The following is a 26,900-nucleotide window of genomic DNA, read 5'->3' as shown; positions in this document are numbered from 1 at the left end:
AGCTCGGAGGGTGAGGTGGGGTGAGACCGCGGTGTAGTCCCGTCAGGGTGGGGAAAGAGAAGTAGGAAAACAACATTTCGAAGGAGGAAGCTGGGCCGCCCGCTCCCCGCCCTCCCCACATTGCGACGGGAGTGACGAGGGAGGCCAGGATTGCCCATTGGGAGAAGGGGAGCGGGGAGGGGAAGGGAGATATATATGGGGGAACTTGGGGTTCTCCAGAGCGGAGGCGACCCATAGGGTGCATACCAGCAGCAGCAGTAATCATTTGCTGTCGGTGCGTCCACACTTTTTAAAAGGGTGTCCTCACACCACACACCTCACCCCAGCCACTAATCAAGGCAGATTTGCCTCTCTAAACCCACTGGGCTGTTACGAAAATGGCACCTTTGAATCCATGGTGGGAATATTATGGAATCCATAGATTCCCTGTCTTAAAATATGGGTTGCCTGGTTCCCCTCCCCAGTCCATTTTTTTAAAAAAAGAGGTTCAAGTTCGCAGGGCACTTCCACTACTACAGCCAAGTCCACTAACCTGGTGAGTATTAGAGAAGGAATTATTTTAATAAAAAAAATAGCTATCCTGCTGCAGGTGGTTTCTTCTCAGCCAGTAATATAAATAATTATCTACATCTGTGCAGTATGGTGGCTTATGTACTTCCGTTTCATTTTTATTGGCTCCTCAAAGGGAAGAAACTTAATATTTTTAATTAATTCTCTGAATTGAATTATATCTCTTGCTTCACTCTGTAGAGTCATTATGCTGGAGAGTGGAACTTGCATTATGTATATCTGAGGCTATTGCAATGGGGTCAGATTTTAGAACATCTTTAAATATTTAACACAACTTTTAAAATCAAATTTATTATAACATTCTTCTTAATTTCCCCTAATCTTTCTTTTGTTTCAATCTGTAAAGGTTTAGCCTTGCTAGTTAATAATTTCTAAAACAGTCCTAGATTTTCGTATCACTACCTTAAAGCAGCGTGCCCATCACACAAGCCTGGTAGGTAGACCATATTCTTGGTATTGGTTATTAGCATCGTATTCCTCCATACCCTTTTGGAGAAGCGAGCCATTACGCTATATCCATCCCTCCAAACACTGTGATCGGAGTGTGTTGGGTGAGATTCTAACTCCCAATGATCAAGATCCAGTTCTTTTCCTTCCTTCCTCTCCCCCATCCTGGCACTTATATTATGTTCTTCATATTTTTTTTCTATCATTTTAGAGATGGGCTGACGTTTTTATAAAATAAAATAAAAAACAATCTCCAAAGAGCTTTGGTGGGGGGTATTTATTTTGGATCACTTTAAGCAGGCCCAACTTGGGTCTGAACACAGTCACTTCAGGATTCTGATGAAGCAGTTGCACAGCCCTAGTAGACAACACTGAGTAAGGGAGATCTGTAGTCTGATTCAGTGTAATCTAGCTTCCTGTTTCTAGCAGGATTTTTTTTTTAAAAAAGGCTGTCTCAGATTCCACCAATGGTAAGCCCCCAACAAAACACTTTGAAAATATTCATTTCTCCCCAAATAGCCTTGTTTTTTATATGCCTTTTGTCCCTGCCCTGACAAACCTCAAGATAAAGCATTCTATACAGAATTTTCAGCTCAGCCTTTAATATTGTACTCTTCCCTATTTGTTGCATTTTTTTTCAGGTTTAGTTCAGCATTGGTGAGGGTTGCCCTCTACTAGTTTTAAATTCTAAAAAGGAATCAGGATTACCATCTAACAGCACCTGAACAGAAAGTAGGGATGAGGAACATCAACAAATGGCATACCATAGGGGTTCTCAAACGAAAAGTATTGCTATCCCACATCAACCTGTTCCGTTTAGCAGATGTCTTTTTCTCTTTTTCTTTCTTAAAAATGTTTTCCAAAGCAATAACTGATTATACCATAGTAAAACAAGGTGTTGCTCCTGAAGCAAATGACAAATGACTTACTCAAAAAGATAGCTGTAGCTGCTAAGCTTAAGTTGATACAGGCTAGCAGCAGCTCCTTTTCTTTCTGAGAGAACATATGATGGTTATCTAGTATTTGAAATCTCTTCTGCTATGCCTGATGTTCAGAAAGCAGGCGAATGGTAATGTAGTCCCATTCTACTGAAGTAGATGACATACTGGAGAGGGTATAAACTGAGCTGAGAATGAATAGACTTCCAACGTTCTACTATATGTTGTTTTTGTAGCTAGATGTTTCCAATGCTCAACCTAAGTGGATGGCTGAGAAGGATGCATTGTACCAGGACCCAGAGATGGGGCAGATACCATGCTTGAGCTCTGATGACAGAAAAGTCCCGCGTAATTTTAAAAATGTAGAAAAAGTAAATTTAGAATGAAATTAGACCATTTTCTTTCATGACTCATGCATTGCTATGTGTGGGGAATGGGGACTGTGCTTCAAGCTTGTACTGAGTCTAAAAAAAAAATGCTTAGGACCTGGATGTATGAGTGGTTTCTTCTGTTTTGATCTATTTTGCTCAGAAATGGCACATCATGTTTTTATTAGAATCTGCTCAGATTATACACACACGCGCACGCACGCGCGCGCACACACACACACACACACACCACGCCAGTATTAGTATGTGCCTCCTCAAATCTGAGTTTTCAGGAGCTGCCACTCTCATGTCAAAACCTTGAAATTATCCTTGCACAGCAAGGCTGTCTTGGAAATATGGTCTACATAATATGCTGGATCAGCTCCAATTAAATTACATGTTTACCAAACAGTATTGCAGAATGAGCATATTAATGTTTCAGAGGGGAATTCATAAAAGATGTAACATGTTCTGAGATTATTTTCAAGTTCTATTCACTTGCTTTTTGTAAAATGAAAGATACACGTAGAACAAAATCTATACCCCCATGACTTCCCTAACGTACCTATTCCAGAAAAAGATTAATAAGTTTAAAATATGAAAGCTCTTTTTCTGTTTCTCAGCAGAATGACATATTAGAAGTCCCATAAGTCAAGGCAACTCTTGCCTATGACCCTTTTAAACTCTTCCACTGTAAACAACATGGTTCATTGCACCTCCTCCTTCCCTCTCAGAACAGCTGAACATGCAGCAGCTGGCAGTTCCTGGCATAGAAAATCATGAGAGTTATATAAGTACCTTAATCCTTCCATGTTGCTTCCTGATTGGCACTTAAAATGTAGTGACTCAGCCACTGATGTATGATCCCACAACAGTAATATGCAATTTATGAAGAGCCCCTTTAAGTTCCTCCCTTTTCATCAGCAAAAAGCTTTTCTCATGCTTCATCTCAAGAAATCTCAACACTGTAATGACTGGCAAAACCTCTGATGTCAAATAGGCTTAAATGTATTTGAAAACTAGAAGAAGAATTGAAGCATCTCTCTTCATTCTATAGGTTACCACTACTTTTAGAGTTTTCAGTGAAAAGTATTTCAACTTAATATTCTATATTTGTGGTGATAAACTTATCAGACATTACTGATAAGGGTTCAACAGAATTTTGATCTAACTTTAGATTGAATAGAAAACTATCAATCTTAATATAGTGCCTTGAACAATTTCTGTACAGTTGGGTATAAACCAGTAGATTTTTCTGTAAAGATTTTGTGTAAAAGCTTTACAACTCACTGGGGAAACTTTGAATGACTTCTGTGTATTCTACCATTAGACCTCTAACTTTAAATCCCTGACCCCCAGTGAGGGTATGCTAAAAATGGGTTACATGCAGTTTCTGACTAAGAAAGTTTTTTCAAATAGCAAGGTTTCAGAACCTGCTTGAGGATGTGTGTTTTCCTCTGTCCATAGCCCCTCTTAGGTAGAATCTCAACACATATAAAAAACGCTGTTAAAATGCTTTTTAAACAGACATTTTGAAAAATACATTGAATTTGACATAAGTGTACTATCGACATCCAGTCTAGTGTCTATAATGCGCTTAAAACACGCTTAAAAGCTTATATTTGCAGCTGTATAGCTGAGTCTTTAGGTTCATTATACCAGTTCCTTTTCCCCACCTCAGAGACTATTAGGGAACAGTTTCCTAGATGACTGTATGATTGATCTCCTTTAACCAATGGTTAACCAGAATACAACTTGTACATAATTTGGGCAACAGGTTTACAATTTCTGCCAATCAGTTGGAATCAGGAATTCCTTGGGGTCGTTCCAAATACACTCTTTGGTTTCCAAGTTCACAGAACAGCAGTGGCACCTTGTATTAAATCTGTCACTGACTTTGCTATTAACTCTTCTTAGGTAAGGTTTTGTTTCTATTTTATCTCCAAGGTTTTTTCATCCAGGAGAAGCAGTGAGTGAACAAGCTGAAAAGACAAGTGTGACTTAAGTGCTTAAGTGACATTATGAACACTACTTCATGTATCATGTTTGTTTCTTTAAAATGCAAAGTGTGTCATCTGCTATCCTGGAGCTGTCCATGGTCTAGCAGAGCATGCTTTGGACCTTGCTATCTATTCTTCCCTTGCAGCCTGCTTTCTTCCTATTACCGTACTCTTGATGCTCAATCTATTATTAGTTCCTACCAATGCTCTGATTCTTCCTCTGCTTTTAGCTTCTTGTTGTACACCTGTAGGGCTTGTCTGTCCACAAAGATAGCAACATTTTTCTGTTTGCTTGTTTTGTGTTTCCAACGAGGTGGCTCAGATAAAATCAGTTGGGGTTTTTTGCAGGTACTATAATGGGTACTTTATATGACCATAACCTTTCCAACATTCTATGAGAGATTAAGACTATTGCAAAATACTAGGCACAAAGGTTAAGCTGCCAGTGAACCATGCTGGGCTGTGATATGACCTTTGGGGAACTAGTAAAGCTCACCTCTAGTAAACCATATGCTACACAAGACCCACAATTCTTACCTTACCTTCCTGTACCCTCCATTTCCCTTGATCTCCCTTTCCTTCCTCTCGGGCACATTGCAAGCATGATCGAGATGACCTTTGGGAGTTCTGTTTTCATGGGTTACTGCTATTGCTGAAATGAGGGGGCAGGGCTGAAATCTGATTTTTGTCCTTCCCTCTGTAATCCTGGCTGCAATGCTGCTGTTCCTTCTGTCATGCCTGGTAGGTTGATTTAGAAGGAAGAGGGAAGGTGTTTTGAGGATTGGGTTGGCTAAATAGGAGGAGCTGGTTTTCAAAAAGTGTTACTATGTTTAGGTTTGGAGTTTTCGCCAAAGGTGCCTCTCTTCCCATCTTTGACATGTGTATTTAACAAAGACAATACATGCATGCCATTTTCCAAATGATATTGAAATCAGTTTTTACATTTCAAAATAAACTGAAAGACTAGTGGCTGTATTCTATATTCTGGAATAAAAGCATTAACAGTTGCTTGCGAAAATGGCTCTGCTGATCTCACATTTCATTTGGGGTGAGGGGAGAAGCAGAATGGTTTTTGTATAGGTCAAAAGCCAAGGACTGTTTTTATATGTGAGAATTAAATTGCATTTGAGCCTCCTGTGCTATTTATGTTAATATCAGATCACTTATTCACATAAAAAAGAATTTGTAATAAGGCTGACATTCTGGTCAATGTAGGTTTTACATTCATAAAACCCTCATAAAGACTAACTATAACAGTTTACCCTTGAAACTAAACTAAAAATGCATTTCCAATTTCCAAACCCAAGAGGAAGGTTCAAAGAGTTCTCACTAGATGGAGCTGGTGCTCCCTTGAAGTCCTTCAGCTTGCTGTAATTGAAGCAACAATGAATGTTCCTTGGGAATCTTTTTTTATAAAAAAATGTTTAGTAAAGCATGTGGCTAAAGCCTAATTCGAAGGGCATCAAAGTATTTCCAGAAAGCAAGGCTTCATATTTAGGAGGTAGTGAAACTCCTCAACTAAATCAATTTGTTTAACTGGAACTTAGATAATGCACTGATGATGTCAATATAAAAATATTTTTTGTTCAAATTAAATACTGAAAGATAACATGGATGGACCAAATGATCTCACTGTCTGGAGTTACAGGAACTGGATGAAATGTAATAATACAAACTGTAAGATCATCTGTTTAAAGACTTTTGCTACTTAATGCAGAATCATCTACTGGGAATGACACAAGAAGAGAGCTGGAGTTCTTCAGAATTGACCAGATGACTGAGATGATGTGGTGCAATCCCAGAGTATACTACATATGACACTTCAAGTTAGAGATAAGAAATTATTAAAAATGACAAGATCTTTTTTTGAAAAGTGTTATCTCATTTCAACCACAATATCATCACTGCAGCTGACCTTATGAGAGGAAGCTGGAAGCTGGAAGCTGGACTAGCAAAATGGAAAGTATATATACACTCTCCCATTTTTGCTGTCAGGAGAAACAATTAATTAAAGACACTTCCACCCAAGCCAGTTCTTCACTTTCCCACACACATAAAACTCCAACCACAGAACTGTAAATATTGGGACTCTGGTTTGCACTTTTAAAAACAAGGTATTTCCCAATTCCGTAAAACATTGTATAATTCAGGTGAAACAAATACCAGACAATGTTTTCAACAAAATGATTCAGAAAGATCTATCCAAAGTGAATTTTCCTATTGGGCGTAGTCTTCATTATTTTAAAAATTTAGAACCTCCTGCACAAATCTGTGCTTTTTATTTATATATTTGCAGTAGTTTTCAGCTGAAAACTAGAATTTAAATTTTTACAAGTAGCCCATAGTTTATAATGCAGTTTTACATTTTTAATGGAATTTCACAAGTCCAAGAGGGCAGTTATTCGATTTTCCCCCTCCCAAGTGCATTAATATACAGTTAGATTACATTTTTACAAAAAAAAGCAATCTGTTAAAAGGTTTAAGTAAGGAATGTTCCTACAAATGACCAGTGATCATCTCTGAAGAGCCCTGGTCTAATCATTAATTAGTGACAGATCAGCTGACCAAGCACCACTCCAATATTCTTCACTGTATAATGGTCACAAATACTGGATAAAAAGAAACCAAACATTAGCATGGTTCCAGAACAGTTGGAGTGTTTCCTCATTTTCTTGGGTCACACCTTTCCAAGAGTGGTTTCAACACATTAACACAGCTGATAATGTAGGCATAAAGGGGGTGCACAGTCCCAGGCAAGTTCTGTTGGTGTTAGGCCCAGTCTCTGGATGATTACTTCAGTATTAGTTAGCTACGATGGAGCACGTTGTGCCCACCTACAGTTAATAGTGCAAATTTAATCTCCCTTGAATAGTACTTTTCTTCTACCAATAACAGAACTTTATCTTCACAAATGAAGATAGCCTAACAATGACACATGGTACATTTTATTCATGCCACCACCTATTAAACAAATTAGTAACATATAATAGAAATTGATTTTCCCTGCATCACTGCATCTTAAATTCAGGCTAAAGAGAAGCACATCCTAATTCCTTGAAGATGTTGACAGAACTGATTATTCTGCAGAAATTTTGTTCAGGGCTCAGGTTCCAAAAACAGTCTAAAATGTATCCCTTTTTGTTCCAGTGCAACATTATAGAGTCTTCTGTCATTTATTTTCAGTATTCATCATTTTCATTTGATGAAGCAGGGTGTCTTTTTCCAAGTGAGCTTCAGCAAGAGCTGTCTTAGCTTTGGCTAGTTCTTGTTTAAGACATTCATTTTCTTCAATCAGCTGGAATAATAAAGTAGAAATTAAGAATTTAATAAGTGTTATATAGACTCCTCTTAACAATTCCCCCCCCCCAAATAATGCTGAAATTTCCATGAGTTTGAACCAAAGGTATTAGTTATCTAGAATTACTTCATCTCCCTCTTTCAAAATGCTTTGTAAAGTTCATTTTGATGGGGGAATAGTTTGAAAAGGAATGGTCTAGAGCAGAAGGAAAAAAATCATGTTAAAACATACAATTTTTGTCAAGAGACCTGCACGATGAACTGTTCTGTAGATTTATGGTTACCTGCTCCTTGATCGAATCAGATAAATTCCTAAAAGGTTTAAGAGACCCGCTAATTTCTGGAGATGTTTGTGTAGCTTGAGACAGACAATTCTGTTTTTTGTGCGCATCAACTTCAGCAGTTTGTTCTCTTGTATCATTACTTGTCTTAGTCTTTGGAACATCACTGCTAGGTGTTCGGTTATCTGTTAAAAATAAATAATAATTAAAATGGGTAATACCCAACAGTAACAGCTCCACTACTACCAGTCTATTTCTGGGCACAAATCAAAGTGCTGCTTATGACTTATAAAGCCCTACACAGCTTATGTCCAAGCTATCTGAAAGACTTGCATTCCCTCGTTGCATTCCAGCCCAGGTTTTGAGGTCCTTCCCCCGCCGAGGGACCGCTGGCTAATGAAGAGGTTTTTTCCCCAACAGGCATTTGGAAACTGGCTGCTCTTAAAAGGCTGGTGCCATGCTGGTTTTTATTGTAATTATTGGTATGATTTCAATAGATTTTATATATGTATATAATTTTAAGTCAATCAGTGTTTAATTGTTATTTAATCATTGTTTTCTCTGTGTTTTAGCAGTTCTTATTCTTATCTGTAAGTTGCCTTGAATCAGGAAAAAGGCAGAATATAAGTAAATAGCAATATCAGTCATACTGAGTAGAAAGAGTGAAATCACTTGATAGCATCCAATGATTGTATCTCAACAGCAATTTATTTCAGTAACTTGAATTGCACAGTGTCAATATAAAAAAAATTAAATAGTTAATGATCTACAGCTAAAAAGTATCAAGTACTATGAAACTAAGCTGTATAGCATAAGCTTTCGTAAATAACTAATCCTTCAAAAAGTGCATCCTTGTACAATCACACCTTCACATAACTATATCTCTGCAGACATCTTAAACTGAGGTGCCTTTATAAGACTAGACTTTATGGTTCTAATGGCACGTGTGTAGCCACCAGATACCCTTAAAAGGATAAGCTAGACTGGTCTAGTGGTTGTTACGATATTACAGTTGTGTGAATAGATGTAGCTAACCACTTTACCCCATCAGTCTTTTGGGGGATTCATTTTTTACTTTCCAAAATATCTGGATTGGAGGGAGTTCTATTGTTTATGAAGCAAATTTTAACTCTTACTACTCAAGACAACCTTTGCCTTAGTATCTCGCTGCATCCAACACATAATATTATTGATAGTGAAATGAGTCAGTGTTCACATCTTTGTTTTACCATTTACTTCTTCCTGTTAGTTTGCTAAATACAGATTTATGTCTTTACATGTCATACTCCCAAATCAAATATCAGAATTTAAATTAATCCTTTCACACTTAAGTATCAGCAACTTCTTAAGAGTTCTGAGCCATATAGGGGCTAGGAATACATTTCCAAATTATGTGGCCCTCTTGTTACAAACGGACATTCGAGATATATTTGGAAGCTTAACTAGTTATCCTTTCATATGTTAGTTTCAAGCTAGTCTTTTGCATCTTCAACTTAAATCCTTTATAAATTTAAATGAGGCTGCTAATATCACCTGTAGTGAAAACTACACCTATGTTGCATTTTCCAAAGTCTTAATTTAAAAGTTTCTTTCTGTTTGATTTAATGCTATTTCAGTGTCCAAAATTACAAAAGCTATTAAATTCTGCATTTGATATTTATGGTGATCAGGCAAGCAGCAACAACAGGGTAATAATTTAAGAAATTCAATACCCTCCTTGTGCTGTTGAAGATTGTTCACCCACTAATAAAGCTTGACTGATCTTGACCTATATGGTTCAATCTATTAGTGCAAAAACTTAGTCATGATTCACCAATGATATCAATCTATATGATAAAAAATGATGTTTATTTTTGTTATGAATAAATATCATCCTTGCCTCATTCCATGAATTGGGAAAATCGGATGTTCTTTAACATTAAACTGTTGAACTTACAGTTTAGTATTTTAGCATACTCCATAGTTTAAATGTTTTATTGAACTAGCTGCATTCCCGCCCCCCTTATATAGCCCAAATGGGAGGGGCAGGTGGGCCTTGTCAACCTGGGAAGGTGGCACATCCAGGAGAAAGAAAACTCTGATCTAAACCTTCGCTGCCTTACGGGATACCTTCAGGAGAATAAAGGGCTAAGGAGTAAACCCTACACAAATCCAGAGTGGAGTCCCCAAGTTGATTGGATGACACCTTTTACGCCTCCTTCCAGCAACTCCAGCAACCAAGCTGGTGCCAACATATTGCTCTGCTTTCCTTTGGACCACCATCAGCGAGGCTGAGAAGGGCAGCCCAGGACCTCCAGACACTGCCGAGGCTTGTGCCCCAGGGAGGTCACTTCAGTGTTGCTAACGCAACGCTTTGACTTCACCCCTGGACGTGCACTCCATTGTCTCTCAGATGCCAACAACATCACAAATGATAAGAGGCTTGGACTAGATTGTGCAACACATGATTTTTCCCCATGACGGTATTAGACTATAATATTTATTTCTATTTTCTTATGAGTTTTATCCCACTTTCAATATAAATATTTCCAAACACTAAAAATAATTTGGTAAAATAAAGGCAGGCAGGCGGACCTCTGATGCAAAATGAACCGTCATCTTTCCTCTCCACCATAAGGAGGTCAATATTCAGCGTTACAGGGGCTGGTTCAGGAGCAGTTAGACTGTCACGTGGGCTGTCATCCTAGAAAATATAAGCGATACGAGCATATTTTTTTAAATATATCACATTAAATTCAAGCAGACTGTAAAGTTCTCTGTGATATTTGAGTCAATGGCAGAACTCCCAAAAGCATCAAGCAGAGAGAGACAGAGACTTTGCTTGACTCTGAGAAATGGCTGCTTCTGCATGCCCAACTCTCCTCTTTCACAAGCAAGTTTCTGACAGATGAACTCTGAGACTATACTGCAAAGAGTTCATGAGAATATGCTTCCAAACATCCAACTAAATATCTCTAAAACAAGGCAGAACATTGAATTTTACTTCATCTAATCTTGCAGTTTAGCTGAAGGCAATATACAGCACTTATGTTAGGATAGCTTTCTATGAAGCCAAATTTTACTCAATAGTGCTTGCTTGAAAACATCACATCATTTAATAACTTTAAAACTATTGACTAGTACCTAACAGGAACTGTTAATTTAAGCTTTTTTTTTTAAGCAATGCTTTCCCTCAATCCCGAATTATCAATATTTACTCTGAACTGACATCAATCTCACTCCAAAAATTACATACTTTTAAGTTGATCCTTGTATTAGAAATTTTTATATTCATGGGCATCACTTCTGCAACCATTTCATCTTCCAAAAAACGTTGAATGTTCATAAGTGAAGACATTAGGAAATCAGCACTCAAGCCTTCCACATGACATTGTAGAAACCCATTTTTTTCTGATAGCAATGAATGTATTATAGCACTGGGTCCACTTTCCCATCTCAGTCTGATTTCAGGAGTTGATTTAACTGGCCCAGTCACAGTCTTAGGATCTGAACCTGTTATAAAACCAGTACAGAATCAGGTAAACCAGTTTTACATGACATTAAATGTCTCTTGTTTATAGTCTATCCTCCAACATGATGTAAACACTGACTATTTTGAAACAACACAAAATATAATGGGGCTATGTCATCTACTAGACAGCTAAGTTGCATTAGGTATTTTGATTTAAAAATCTATAAAAGGATGGAAACTGCTTCCATAATCTTTAAAGTCAAAGGGAGTGTAATCAGATAAAGGAAGTATTCATAATTTCCCCTCAAATGCCTATTTTACAAATTAATTTCACAGCATAGCATTTCTTCCTTTTAATGACATTTCAGATGTACTGAATACGCAACAAAGTATAAAATAAATCCTGCAGAATAATCTATGGGCTGTATCCAATGCTGTCCATGAATGAATGGAATACTTATTCTTGCTGATCGAGACTTTCTCTATCCCCTGCAGCCCCACTGTATGCCTTCGAAATCTGCTCTGCAGAGGTACAGAACACTTCAAAGCAGATTTAGGGGGCATATGAAAGACGGTAAGGTACAGGAAGCTGAAGTGCCATTGCATGGGTGATAGTCCCATTTGCTCCACATGGGATTCCACTGTATGCTAGTACCCAACTGAATACAGATAATCATTTAATGCAGGTGGAGAAGTCTTGGGGGGGGGGGAATCTAGGTTCTGGCCTTTCTTCAGATAATTCCAGAAGAGTACACAGACACACCTACAAATCCACTAAAGGCAAACAGTTTTCAAGCCCCTTTAAAGTCTTTAGTTGTCCAAATCTGTAGGCTATGTCATAACATACTAAAACCAACAAAACAGAATCCTTAAACATTTTCACTAGCGTGAAAGCACCAGAAATGCCTTTTTATATTAAATTAGTTCTTACCTGCTGTTCGGTTGCAAAGGTAATGCCGAACACTGATATTGCCCAACTGATTTGGTACAACCTGGTTTACCTGAAGGCATACATCTGTGTCATTACCTCTGATGTCAATTTCACCATTAACACCAAATATTTTAAAAACCACAACAGACATCTGTCAACAAAATGAAAATACAATTAGTAACTCATCTGGGAAAGCTCCCCACCCCACCCCGACAAATGTGCAGAATCAAAGAATCACATAGTCAAAGTAACAGAACAGAAGGGAAATAAAAACCAATTTCAGTTCGAGTAGGTTCTGTAACCCATTGGGAACTTTTGACTCATAGCACTGAGTATAAAACTACTTACATCTGCTCCAAGTTGAACATAGCTATTGTGTGTTAGTGATATCTGATACATCTGTTAGTCATAGTTGCTTGGATGAATTTCAGTTGTTTTATTTCAGGGATGCTGACTGAATATTTGGGCTGATAGATTATTTTTAGTTAATTTGGGAAATTTATATCCTCCCTTTCCATACGATATACTCAAGGCAGCTCACAACATTACAGATAAAACAATGAAATAGCACACATGTCAAAATACAGAAGAGAAGCTAAAGAGCCACGAGCTAATAAAACATGTATTTTGCAGGACAAATAACATAATCAAATCAACTCAGTAGGCCTCTGAAACAAAAAGGTCTTTGCATGCCCATGGAAGGCCCAAGAAGGGAACAGACAGCTTTCTTTAGGAAGAATGCTTTGGAGCATGGGCACAGTACTAAGAAGGCTCTCTCTCTCAGATAGTGGATCACTGAAAGGGTCTCACACAGATCTTAATGTACAGGTTGGTTTATACTGGAATAAGACAATCCTTCAAATAACTTGATCCTTTTAGGATTTTAGGTCATAACCAGCACTTTGAACTGGCATGAACTCTAATGGGATGTCAGTGCAATTGTAATAAGGGCACCACCTGCTCTGCTATCTGGCTCCAGTCAGATACCTGTATTCTCAACCAGAATGAGTTTCTAAACTCTTTTCAAAGGAAATACCATTGCCATTTTATTGTGGGCGGCTCTGAGCATTTTGCAGGGGAACGAGTTTTAAAATAAATAATTAGAACAGAATAATTGTGAATGTAACCCACAGAAGCTCTATTTTGGCAGCAGCTCATCAAAAAGCCCATTCACATTCATGAGATCCATGCAGAAGGACTTCATATATTTATTTGCTTTCAAACATATGGAGCAATTTGTTCACCTTATGCTAGTTCATAAGCTTATGATTTATGCATAATGAGAAATAAATATATCAATTGAATTTTCCTACTCTAAGCACTGTTCGGGTGTGTGTAGATAATTAAATCCACAAGCCCCATTCTCACTTTTTAAGGAAATACTGGCCCCTCTATAGAGTACAGTGGTGCCTCGCAAGACGAAATTAATTCGTTCCGCGAGTTTTTTCGTCTAGCGAATTTTTCGTCTAGCGCAGCACGGTGTCGGAAAAGTTTTGGAAAAGCTTCGAAAATCACCAAAAACCTCAAAAAAGGCTACCACACCGTGTTCTATGAGTTGCTCCTCGAAGTCAAGTCGCAACTGTATTAACAGTGTTAAGAAAAAGGAAACAAACTTGCAAGACGTTTTCGTCTTGCGAAGCAAGCCCATAGGGAAATTCGTCTTGCGAAGCAGCTCAAAAACCGCAAAACCCTTTCGTCTAGCGAGTTTTTCGTCTTGCGAGGCATTTGTCTTGCGGGGCACCACTGTAGTTAAACTAAAGAGGCTGCCACAAAAGGTTAAAGTTACATAACTTTTTGTATGATTCCATGGCTGTCTGCTAATTCCAAAATTGCTAGGGGAAACATTATTCAACATATACAGTTGTACCTTGGTTTTCAAACAGCTTCATTGTCAAACATTTTGGCTCCTGAATGCCGCAAACACGGAAGTGACTGTTCCAGTTTGTGAACTATTTTTGGAAGCCAAATGTCCAACAGGGCTTCTGCAGCATCTGATTGGCTGCAGGAGCTTCCGTTTTGGAAGTCAAACAGACTTCCAGAACGGATTCTGTTCGACTACCAAGGTACAACTGTACTTTCTTTTTATGTAGTTGCTAAAGCAGAGTGAACTTTGTAGCCTTCTCCCCTATTTCACTGAGGACCATTTTTTTTGTCCAGGCTGTGCCACCCTCATTTGCATACTTTCCCCACCATCCCACTATTTTCAAAACAGCAACGCTTCAATTCTCATGACCAAAGATCTGCTCAAACAACCCCATCCAGTAGAAACGTTATGAGAGCATCCTCCTTATTGGGAGACCATTACCATTTCTTCTTCGCTAGCATCTTGAGCACTCTCTGAAGCTGCGCTGAGGACATCCGGAGATGATCCGCCATAGTTTTCCATCACTGTGTTTTCATCAGGAGTGTTTTCCAATGGTTTATTTGACAAGATAGCTTATATAGTCATAAAAAGACAGGTGTGTTTACATTTGCTGTATATTTTTATAGATACTTCATGCAGTTGTCACTAGGTTTCTAAATTTTAAAGGGGGCTACACACATACTGCTGTGTACGTTATCTATCTTTTATGGATGTGGCATACTGACCAGCTCAATTTCAGTTCATCTAACCATTATCTACCTACAGCCTCTTCCAAAAATACCGCACAACTTAAGCAATTCACCCAGCGTTTGAATAGTCTTTCATCTTAGACTGCAGGAAGCAGCTCTCAAACACAAGGTGGCATCCACCTAATTATACTCAGAGTAGAACTAAAATTAATGAACCCAACTTAGTTATGCAATGAGACAAAACACAAAGTGCATCACTAAGGAACACCCAGGAATTTTTTAATCCAACAGGCTTTTAAACTAAATTCTGATTTTATAGTTTTAATTCATTTTTAATCTTATTGTATTGAGTCTCTTGTATACCATTTAGAAATGTTTAATTAAGCAGTATACAAATTGCTGAAATCAATAAAACTGAAATAAGGTACTGTCTCCAGCAGAAAAATACTCAGAAAGCTAATTTTCGAAATCTTGCTCACACTTTAATCTATACATTTCTCTCAAGTGAATTTTTCATAATAATTAAACATATACATGGCAAAGTAAATTCAATAAAACTTATATATATACTGAATATCCAGTCAAACTCTGTCCTTTATAATAAAATGTCTCATTTATATAAGGAAAAATTAGTCATGCAATCACCAACAGCATTTAGTCATAATTAACAATTATCTATGAGGAATACTCTAAGGATCCAGTCTGCTTGGCTGGAATTAGATATGCTGGCACTAATGTCAAGTGGAAACTCATTAGCCATATGGTAAACCAACCCTACAAATCAATGGGCTCAGCCTGTAATGTACAGTATTTTCACAACAATGGCAGTTTCACAAGAGGTGGAAAATGATACCTCTGAGATATACAAATGTAAATAAGATATTTCTCTCTTTTTCTACATACAGTCTAAAACTAGTACTAAGCACTAGTGGAATCAAGGAGAAAAACTCAGAAGATTATTTGATTCACTATCACTTTAACCTCCCAAAACTGGACATTTACTTACCTTTCTCCAAAAAGCTGTGGCTATCACTTCCATCACTCTCTAAATACTGTTCCTCCAACAACATGCTATCAATAGACATGGTATCCAAAGAGGCTTGTGATGGACTTTTCTTCATGTTCTTATAAGAAACAGAGAATGCAGGGAGATTGGACTGGCAGCGTTCCTTAGGCTTTCCACTTTTTAATATAAAGATATTAGGAAATTATTAAGGTAAAAAACTAAAAAACAAAGAAAATAAAAATGTTCCAAACCATTAAATTAAGGCAAATGTTGGTGAGAATTTTGTATTTCTACAAGGCAATAATTAAATCCAGTACAAAAATTTATCCTGCTCTGACTTCTGTCAAAAACAGATTTGTTTAATTAAAAACAAACAAACAAACCTGGCAATTGAACAGCAAGAAAGGAAAAGTGTTCCAAGATGGCACAGGGCTATGGCAATGGCACAACACCTACTTTGCAGGTTGGCGGCGGCTGCAGGGGGGGGGGCAACAACCCTTGCCTGAACCTCTGGAGAACCACTGCTAGTCAGTGAAGCTGAGCTAGATGGTCTAATGGTCTGAGACTCGTATAAGGCAGCTTCCTATGTTCCTAAGTTTCCTAGAGCAACTGTTCTGGGAAGGCTGCACAATGTGCATAGCCAACCAGCATCTACGAAATGTTTTGCTGCCACAGCTATAGGGCATATATTTCTTATGTGTATAGGCCTTCTAAACCTTTTCTAAATATGCTTACGTCTACCCCTTTCTCAAAGACCAGGAACCCCTTTCAGATTCCATCCTGCCTTTCCACCTCCCTCATGGTTTGTGTTTTCTCTCCTCCCATACTATGCATTACTTGGTTCTCTACCTTACTCATTGAAGTCATGCCTCCCATTTATTTCTCCTGGCAGCAGCTGGCACTTGCACAGTACAGCTATCACAGAAGAAGCTACCATAGAAATCCCATTGCCAACTTCCTAATGATGGTAACATGTTAGAGTAGCCTTAAGTCTCAATATATGGTTATCCGCATGGGCCCCCCACTTTACTGAATCTGAACAAAGTCAATTTTCTATAAGTTTTCTATACCTTAATGAAGACTGAAATGCAAGCGTTTTGGCTGTAGCCAACTTTTCTTTGTCACTTTCAAGCTCTTCAGACTGCCAAGCAGCATCAGATTCGAAGTCTCTGACTTTAAGAGGTGAACCTCCTGCTCCACTTTCCTTATTTGAAAACACACTTTTGTCATCCTCCTTCTCCATCAACATCTCAAGAGAATCTTCTCTGCAATTCAAAACATTCACCAAATCCCTGGGATATGTATTACTCTTGTCACTGAGTGACTCACAAATCTCTTCTGAATCACTTCGACTGAAAAGCCCACTATTTTCTTCATTTATTTTCCCCCAGAGTTTTTCTGAGGCATCATCAGAGAACGTACTTCCCCTTCGCGAATCACTATCTGATTTGAAAAAAGGGTCTGTCAGAATGGCTTTGCTAAAATCAGCATTCACAGACCTACTGTCAGTTACGGCATTCATATCTGAACTGCTTATCTGTGAAGTATTAGTAGGAATTGGCTTGCTCTCCGATGCATAAGCTTCTCCATTCTCCAGGGGTGAAAGGTCTGATGCCACTGGACTTTCTCCTTTTAAAACAGGAGACTTGCAGGTGCTTCCTTGCATCAGTGGATGAAGCAACAGAGCTATGTCTGCACTTTTCAGTAAGATCCCAATGCAGACATCTGCCTGTTTTGCAGGTTTGCCTGTCACAGTCTCTACATCTTTTCTTAAGTTATCCAGGAGCAACACAAGAGATTCTTGGAGGCAGAGTAAGAAAAGATACTGGTAATGATTGATTTGCATGCTCACATGTTTTTGGACATGAACAAGAACATGAATATCAGCGTCAGATATAAAATGTGTAGATTGGGATCTCATAGTGCACAGGTTTTCAATACCGTTAGCCAAGGCTGCAGTCTCAGTGCTGTAATACTCTTTCAGAAGCTTTTTGCGCTGCAGTCGGTTTGCAAGGTCACTAGAGTCAGGTTTTGAGGTGTGGGGCTTCTGATAAGAAGGCTCTTTGTGCAATTGCTCCAATCTTGTGGGCTGACAAACCCAGAGTGTTAGTGGAAATGACTCCACAAAGCTCACTGGCCGTCCTTTTCCACTCTTCATTCCTTCAAAGTCCATCCAAAATTGGGAAAAATGAATTGCCCAGACATCAGAAGCAGCAGATGTTTTAAGTGCAGATTTATTCAGCTGGGGAGTGATAAAACCTTTATAGACATCATGCATCTTAGTATCTTGTTCATGGGCATGTCGCTGGAAAATTGGATGCAGAAGATTAAAACAGTCAGGGGATTTTGGAAAGCCTGTGAATTTTCTACTGAAAAATTCACAATCTTTGAAGTTTTGGAACACTGCTTCCAAATCGGAGTGCCTACAGTTTGGTGAGTGCCTTGTGTTTGTACAAATCATTTCAGAACTCTGAATAGAAATTGAATGTGGATCATCCTTATGGTTTCGTTTCCTTTCAGAAGGTATGATGAACTGCAACAAAAAGCATAAATATTAATTTTAAAATCAAAAGCGATTCAAGTGCAGAATTTTTGGGAAAAGTGTTTCTCAAACTACAGGAATATATGCCAGAAAGAAATGTGATCTACCGCAGGGAGTGCCTACATTACTGATCAAAGCACACAGAAATTCTGAGCAATCATAGCTTCCCAAAGTTCAGGTTGCAATTCCACTGGAACTGCTGAGAAATTGGAGTGAGGTTGAGTGCCTGACTGCTACATTCTTGGCTACTTCCCACTGGAGCTGAAGTGACACTGGAGTGACTACATAAGCTAAAAGTAGGGTGAAGGAATACAGTAAGCCCACACCTTAAGTACATTTAACTTGTGCTTTACGCATGTGGCAAAAAATTAAAAATAATTAAAGAGAGGCAGAAAGGGGCAGGATTCCATTAAAAATGACATGGGGAATCCCACCCACCAAAGAACCCATGGGGTTTTGACCAAACACAATTTTGGCTTTATGCACAATCCCTGAAACATAACCCCCACATAAATTGTGGGATTGCTGTATGTGGGTAGCACAAAGGCTGATGTCCTTAGTGGTATAATTCCACAAAGTATAACAAGCTATCTTAATAAAAACTAAATAAGAGGATAAATATGCATAGCAAATAAAAATACAAAAGGGTGTTTTCTGACACCTTAAAAATGAACAGATTTATTGTGGTTAAGGCTTTTGTGGACTAGAATCTTCTTTATCAGATGCCAAGTGGTTTTGCTTATAGTTGGCAGGTTATATATTCTATTCTTTAAATGGATTATATATTCCATTCTGGGCTGTTTTCCACTTGTGTATGCACTAAATTAGTACACTGTAAGTTACTAAAATACTTTTCAGATCTAAATTGTCTACTCCACAGAGTTTATTCCTCTTTAACTTTGTTTACTAGACTATTACTCAGAAGGGTAATACCCCTCCCCACCCTCTCACTATATATAAGGGTCTGGTGACTTCTGTTTCAGTGTATCTGAAGAAGTGTGCATGCACACGAAAGCTCATACCAATAACAAACTTAGTTGGTCTCTAAGGTGCTACTGGAAGGAATTTTTTTATTTTGTTTCGACTACAGCAGACCAACACGGCTACCTATCTGTATTACCCCATACTCTTTTTCCCTTATATGCTTACAGAGTTTAAAAAGTTGTGTGGTATCTAATGTTCCACTGGGAAGTGCTTCTGAAAACCTGCTCCAATTAACTTTTTTTCAGTCAAATGAGCTGGAAATTAACTTTTAAAGTAAGTGAAGCCTCAATCTCCAACAACAACTTACCCCTTTTATATCATGTGTGGTTTGCATTTCACAAGTTGCCCTTTATTGGGCAATACATATTTTCTCTCTAAAGTGGCCGCTCCCATGCATCATTCATGGCAGGAATTCAACACTGAGCAATGTTGTGCTGTATCTTTGACAACATTACCTTTATCATTAACCCATCAACTCGAACGTCAACATGTTCTTCCGGCTTTGAATTGTCATTTAATTTGTATATGGCCATGAATTGGCTGAGACTTTGTTTCAAGTCCAACACAAACTGGTTAAGCCAAAGAACACTCCTCTCATCCAGTGTGAATTGCAGAGCGTTTAGCTGAATGTAAAGGTTTGGACTTGGAACTAAAGGAATAAAAACAAAATTATTATCTTAAAAACATTTTTAGAAGTAGCACCATTCTCTCTAACAACTGGCTGAGAGCATTAACAAAATCTAAATCCAGTATTATGGGCATAGGAAAAGCCAATCTTGAAAGCCAATGTTCTGGCTGTATACAGAGTACTATTTCTGAACAACTGCATTCTGAACTCTGCATTCAGTGGCTACCGAGTATGCCAAGTTCTTAATGGGTTATTTTGATTTTTTTTTTCTACTTCCACAACTGGGGCTCTCCTGAACATGCTTTCTCTCTCTTGTCCCCAGTTGCCTCATTTGGCCACATAGTGGTGATATCTTAGTCCCTGAGTCTATTCTAAGTGTATAGTCAATGTGGGTAGCCAATGTAGTGCCCTCCAGATGTTTGAACTACAACTATCAGCCCCAGCCATCATGGCCAATGGTCAGGGATGATGGGAACTGTACTATAAAAAATTTGGATAGCACCATGTTTGCAATCCCATATATGGGGGGGGGGCAGGAAAGAATGATGGAGGGACACAGCCTTATCACAGGAAAAGTAAGGTAATTCTAAGTTACAGTACTTCTCCTAGTCCCATCTATGTCCCATGGAAGAGTAAGACTGAATAAACTCAATCACACACCAATATAATGTTCTCCAATTGAGCTATCAAAATCTTGACCTTTTTTATTCTCCTGTCCAGTATATAAACTGACAGAACTAACTGTGAATCACTAGGCTTGCAACAGCTTCCTTTGTAACTGTACCAACTTTACTGAAAGTTATTAGGTTACCATCAGTAACTTGATAACCCTTGCATATAAAGTAACAGGCTTCACCTCTCACTTGTTAACCTCCTATAATCACAACTGTAGCCTCTTCAGGTATTAAAGTAAATATGTGAAGAGAGGCAATAAGGATGAAAGCACCAGCCTCACCCCTGTTGCCACTGTTGTCACCTGAACGCCTGAAGAAAACTTATGCTGAATTCAGCAACACATTTTTGTTTTATTTACATACAACTTTTAGTTAACATTTTACTCACAGACTGATTCTACATATTGCAAAGCTCATTTTGGATACAGAATATGTTGGAAATAATATGCATGGGTAGTAATCCCTGTGCAGTATCATCTCCAATTGTCATAATCTGAGCACAGCACACTTCTGTACATGAGGGATGAATAATCTGTGGCTCTCCAGATGTTGGTCTACAACTCTATCTTCATCCCTGACCACTCTAGGGCTGATAGGATTTGAGAGTCCAACATCTGGAGGGCCACACATTTCCCATCCTTACACATAGCTTTCACTGGTATGGAAAAACAGGGGGCTTTAAGGACCACACCAAGTTAAGAGCACTCTGAGCATTGGGCTATTTTGCTCCGCATTTTTCACAATGAAGCCCATTTAGATGTAAAGGAGAGTAACAGTTTGCAAAATAGTCTAACTGCCCTTGGCCAATGCTCTATTATATAAAAAAGTAACACTTTACAAGAAGGAAAAATAAATTAAAAACATCTTACTAGGAAAATCTTTTCCATCCGGATAGTAGTACTCAGTGAATTCAATATGAATGGCTGGCATTTCTGATGGAAGGTACAAAGACTTTTTATTGCATGAAATAAGCGTTTTAGGAGAACTACGACACTGGTCAGCTGTAGAAACCTGAAATTAGGAAGTTCAGCATTTAGCAATAGAATATTTTAGATTTTGTGAAGTACCAAACGTGAACAATTGCTTCTCTATTTATCATAGTGCTGGTATTCGAACATTTGAAAGTATTTTCACTGCTTTGGGAGCAGGGTTGTAAATTGTTTTGTTACCTATCCTACTTTTCCACATATCTGGATTTATACCAAGAACAGTTCAGATGGTATCAGCCTTAAAATGCTCAAAATTCAGAGTGCTGATTACTTTCAGCTGCCCTACTATAGCCCGTTTTGTCCCAATTTTGCCAATAGGCTTGGGAGGGGGAAGAGATCAGTGATAGTTTAGATAATTCACTGATGTACTATAGTGATCAAACAAATGCCTAAATTACCCAGTGTTGTGGTTCGCGACGGGGACGATGAAGAATGAGGCCGCATGGCTGGCGCGGCAGCGATTTACGCTGCCGTCCACGCCCCCTCGAAGGCACCTGGATGGGTGCCTGCCCGTGGGCATGGTGCGCCAGCCAGGTGAGTGGGAGGCAGGGGGGTGACGCCCCCTGCTTGAGGCGGAGACCGGCTCCCGCCCACAACCACTCCTCTTTTTGCAGGAGGAGAGTCTTTATAATGCTGGACTAGGGCCTGAAGACCGGGGTTCAGATTCCCATTCATCAATATGTACATTTTTTAAAAGGGTATTTATGTCACATAAGGGAGAATAAACTTAGAAAAGAACTGCCATTTTCTATGTAATTATTTTCTAAAATAGAAGAGGAACAACTTAACATCTAGGAGCAAGGGTTCCTTAACAAACTTGTACCATACCTAGCCAATTTCACAAACAAAATTCAGTGTGAAATCCAGCTATGTTTCCCGGCTACATTTCTACAGGACCCAAATAATTTACAAGACCCTGTGATTGTGAGGATGAACCAGAGTTAGGAGAAGATATTAAAACATGTAATTAGCACAACTGGAAGCCCAGATTTGCAAGAGATAAACATTTTAATGCCCACTTGGTAAAGCCTGTGTCAGCTTTCATTAAAGTCAGCTTCTGTATAAAGAAAACTTCAACATAGTTGCAGATATCAACAAACAAAAGAACTGATATCAGCAATTTGTACTGAAATATACCTGATAAATATTAATATCTGCAAGTCTAACTACCACAGGGCTGGACATCAGTTTATCCTTTGGTTGCTGTGATGACACAGGGGAAGGCTTAGCAATTCCTTTAGGTATCTGTTCCTTGCCTGTAGGAAACAGAAGGCATATAATCATGTTTAGCATTAACTCTTTCTCTGTCTTTGTACTAAAACACTACTTATAAAATCTCACTGCTGCATTATTTGTTGCCTTTGGTTGTAATTTTTGCTTTGTAAACTGCCTAGAAAACCTTTGTTGGGTAGTCAAAATATAACCTAATAGTGGAAGATAAATGAAGGAGAAGCATGTTAAGTAAAAATCAACAGTATCAAAATTAAAACCCATTCATTTGCTAAATATAAATGATTATTCTTGTAATTTGGTGGTTGCACACTTGCCATATCTGTGCAGGCTTTGGAATCTAATCAGCTATTTTCCTCAAATGAGTCTAAGCATCACTTTCTAAAAATTATTTTACAGTCCCAAAGGAATTAATCACAATGCATGTGCACTATTCCTTCTGATGTACTGAAACTACTGTGGCCTATACCCATGAAATCAATTGTAAAGATTTCAGTAAAATATCTTTATATAAACCATCTCATATAAGTTAACAATGTATGCCATAATGTACCTGTTTGTATGAGCTGTGGAGACCCCTGGGGTGGGGATTTACTGGGAGAATCTATATTATGATCCTTCATAACCTGCTTAAGCAATTCAACATTGCCTTTGAAATCGTGTAATAATTCTTCTGCCCATCCACTTCTGGCTTTGGTAGCATCGCTAAAATGCATCCAATGGCTGCAGCTCTCATCTGTAAGTATGACATATTTGGACAATAATTAAAAATAATTTTAGAAACATGCCATTAAGTATATTTTTTAAAACTCTTTTAACTCTTTTATTTAAAGCATATGCTTTTCCCCCCAGGTGGTACTCAGGGGTATGCAGTACTGGCACTTCTTTTTTTATTGTTAAAAAGTGTGGCACTTACTGTAGCAACTTCATTGTGAGTACCGGCACCTTTAAAGCCATTTTAAAATATTCTCAGTCTGTAAATGTGTTCTCCATTAATTTGTCTGACTCTCTTTTTCAAAGCCACATAAGCTACCACCTCCTTCCCCCAGATGCTCCTCCCTGTGGAAATGGAAGATCACTCCCAGAGGTTTCCGCATGACTAACACAGGTGGTTCTGGGGTGATCTTCCATTTTCTGGTAGAAGCAGCACACAACCAAGAAGAGAGCTGAAAGGGCTTAAAATGACGTATGAGCAATGTTTCATTAATCATGCTATAATTTTAATCAAGACCTGCCACTTTGATAGTTCAATTAACTGATTAATGCTGCAGCCCAAATTTTAACATATGCTTTGAGAGGTAAGAATTTGAGCTGTGAATCAAAGGCTCCGATGGTGTTGCTTGGCAATCCTACAGGGCTAAGACTACACACACACACACACACACAAAATTTCAGTCAATAACCAGTAGATAATATATCTTACAGACTATTGAGAATGTAAGTGAAGTGCTCGGAACACTAATTTTAAAACATATCTAAGCATATTTTCAACAGGCAGAAAGCAAGGTGCAATACACATTTTTGCACAAGATATTGAATCTGCAGCATCCTCATTCCATTTCCTGTTATATTAAACTACATGCAAGTAGTTTAATAAGTTGTATACAGTACAAAAAAACATTTATTTCAGGATCATACTGGGAACTAATTTTGATCAAATAGGACTGATAAAAACAACCACTCAGCATATACTCTTACCTGCTTTATGAAAAGGGTAGTAGTCTACAGTTAGTTGACTAAAGGAAAGCTGCATAGCACCTCCTGAAACATGCCTGTTTGCATCTGCAAAATAATACAAAGCTTAAAAATACTGCATATGTAGTGTTTCTTATTTGTTCTGTGAGGAAGTGCCTTTTAATGGTAACTTTTAAGACAACATGCTTCCCTTCTTGGGAAGTCTCAAACTGCTTTACTATGAATACCTATAGGGAAGTGTGGCTATATCAATGCACATTTCATGCTCTGTGCTGTTGAGGACCAATTAGCATTCAACAAATATTGCGTAAACCTGAAAGTGTATGAACACAATTGACTAGTAATATACTGCAATCAATCTTTGGACAGCCATAACAAAAGACTAGCAATGTTAAACAGCATAAAGGAATCACACAAAACACTTACCCTTTTCCTTGGCGTGAATATCATCACATATATGCAGGTCCAAGTGGGAAATTGCTAGATGATAAGAAGTTTCCTTAACATCAAAATCATTGAATAATTTCACAATTGCATCATTTTGATCACTAGTGGCCGAGGACTGCTGTGTTTTCACCTGCTGAGAACTGGATGCAGGAGCAGAACTCTGGAAACATTCAAATATATAACTTTAGCAAGAGCCTCACCACAAAGCACTGGGGGGAAAAATCTCAGAGTTAAAAGAATTCCCATAAATGCTTATTGTTTTCATGTTAAGGAAAGCTTTCAAATGTAGCATCTGAAACACGCCTTTAATCATCAAGGGTGTATGACATTTCACTGCTATCCAAACTTAAAAGTTAGGTGCTTTCAACAAATCTAAAAGCATTTCTTTTCATACTTGTTTCTTAGTCATATACTGATATACATGTGGGACAGAGGATAGCTTTGCAAAAGTACTGTACCTTGATGCATCATACCAAACTTCTCCCACACAATCACCCTGTTCTTTGGAAGCTCCTTCCTCACTTGCCTGGCCAATAATTTGTAATTACTGTATTACTTCATGGGAGTAATTTGTAAGTGCAAAATTTCATTAAAGGGAATATAATTTTTTAAAGCAGCATTTCATCCCACCCCCCAGGATAAAAGCTTTTCTATGCATAATATAATTTAGAGGCAGAGAGAATACTACAAATACATACAATACTGTTACTCCTAGGGCTACCAGTAGATCCTAACGCAATCTTAACTGTGCAGTACTGTACATATTCACTCAGAAGCCCCATTCAGGCAAAATTTCTGAGGCTAAAATGTGTTTGAGTCCCATTAGATAAGACAAACTTTACCTGAAAATATACCTACTAATATTAAGCCACAATAATGATTGCTTTCCTTACCTGTGTGGGTTCAGAAGCTAGACTTTGTCTCTGCTCAGCTGATTTTTCAATAGCTTCGCTAAGAGACTTAGCGTATTGGACCATAGCTTTCAACTGGGAATCAGTTAGAACCCACAGCAAGTCATCTAGTATTAGAATCAGTTTAGATGACACCACATTGCAATCCTTTAACTGTTGTGAAGAGAAAAGTAAAATTGGAATATTGGTAACGTTGATTTTGATAGAATATATTTTATATCAAGATTTGAGACTACAGTCAATGATTTTTAAGCAAACACAAAGCAAGACATAACAGTAATCATAGCATAAAGCAGGAATCTTTGTTCAATTATTTTTGTTCTTTCGTACTCCTGCTGAGAGTGACCTTTTATTAGCAGTGCAGTAAGAGTAGAGGCAAGCTGGAATTTGCATCATTAATTTACACAAGTATTTTTCAGGAGCTTAATTTAACAAATATATACCTAATCAATTTGTCCCAAGAAATTTCAGGAAAAAAATATTTTTGAGTTAGAGGCAAAACAATGCCTCTCATTATTAAATCTATAACCCACCTTCCCATTAGCTAGGATTGTCATATTTAAAAAGTAAATTCCTGACACCAGCTAAGTTGTTGAGCTTTTTTTTAACAAAGCCTACCATTAGCATGCTCAAGGCAATTAACAAAATGAACCATACAATACAAAATAAATATATATAATAAACCTTGTGATACATTATCTGAAAATTGAAAGCTAGCCTCCTCATTCTGATGACATCCAATGTTGGCAGCAAAGATGCCAAACTGACTCCCACCTGTTGCAAGACTTTGTTTCTCATGATAGTAGAAAATTATTGCAAGTATGGCAGATTAATATCCTCCATTATCTATGACTTAACAAGCACAAATGAGTATACCTGTGAATAAAGGACTACAAGCTTTAGGAAGCCTTGGACCACTAGCTAATCAAACCTTGCACTCATCAGTAATCCTGCCCCT

At 38.1% G+C, this 26,900-nt stretch overlaps 1 protein-coding gene and 1 long non-coding RNA gene across 3 annotated transcripts in view; one reads left to right on the top strand and one right to left on the bottom strand.

Annotated features, from left to right (window-relative positions):
* The first annotated feature begins 401 nt into the window (after positions 1 to 401).
* LOC310687625 lies at positions 402 to 6,196 on the top strand. The gene is made up of 2 exons (XR_014516494.1): positions 402 to 535; positions 1,659 to 6,196. It is a non-coding gene; the product is annotated as an uncharacterized lncRNA (long non-coding RNA).
* Positions 6,197 to 6,585: 389 nt separating this feature from the next.
* BLTP3B (bridge-like lipid transfer protein family member 3B) overlaps positions 6,586 to 26,900 on the bottom strand; it is a 33,512-nt gene continuing 13,197 nt past the window's right edge. The window contains exons 7-21 of one of the 2 annotated variants that reach the window (XR_014516489.1): positions 25,925 to 26,095; positions 25,011 to 25,191; positions 24,588 to 24,671; positions 23,443 to 23,625; positions 22,797 to 22,915; positions 21,540 to 21,681; positions 19,824 to 20,017; positions 16,913 to 18,375; positions 15,843 to 15,960; positions 14,589 to 14,719; positions 12,284 to 12,434; positions 11,137 to 11,393; positions 10,476 to 10,584; positions 7,905 to 8,086; positions 6,586 to 7,618 (exon numbers count right to left, since the gene is read on the bottom strand). Coding sequence is in view for 1 of the 2 variants with exons in the window: in XM_083462876.1 (XP_083319002.1) it covers positions 7,493 to 7,618; positions 7,905 to 8,086; positions 10,476 to 10,584; positions 11,137 to 11,393; positions 12,284 to 12,434; positions 14,589 to 14,719; positions 15,843 to 16,018; positions 16,913 to 18,375; positions 19,824 to 20,017; positions 21,540 to 21,681; positions 22,797 to 22,915; positions 23,443 to 23,625; positions 24,588 to 24,671; positions 25,011 to 25,191; positions 25,925 to 26,095 (3,669 nt within the window). In the remaining variant the exon portion in view is untranslated. Of the gene's footprint in view, positions 7,619 to 7,904; positions 8,087 to 10,475; positions 10,585 to 11,136; positions 11,394 to 12,283; positions 12,435 to 14,588; positions 14,720 to 15,842; positions 16,019 to 16,912; positions 18,376 to 19,823; positions 20,018 to 21,539; positions 21,682 to 22,796; positions 22,916 to 23,442; positions 23,626 to 24,587; positions 24,672 to 25,010; positions 25,192 to 25,924; positions 26,096 to 26,900 lie in introns of both variants that reach the window. The other variant, XM_083462876.1, reaches the window with a different exon arrangement.

The sequence above is a fragment of the Podarcis liolepis genome (assembly GCF_965112155.1).
Source record: "Podarcis liolepis genome assembly, chromosome: 10".
NCBI lineage: Eukaryota > Metazoa > Chordata > Lepidosauria > Squamata > Lacertidae > Podarcis > Podarcis liolepis.
This window is presented reverse-complemented; position numbering and strand designations above follow the sequence as displayed.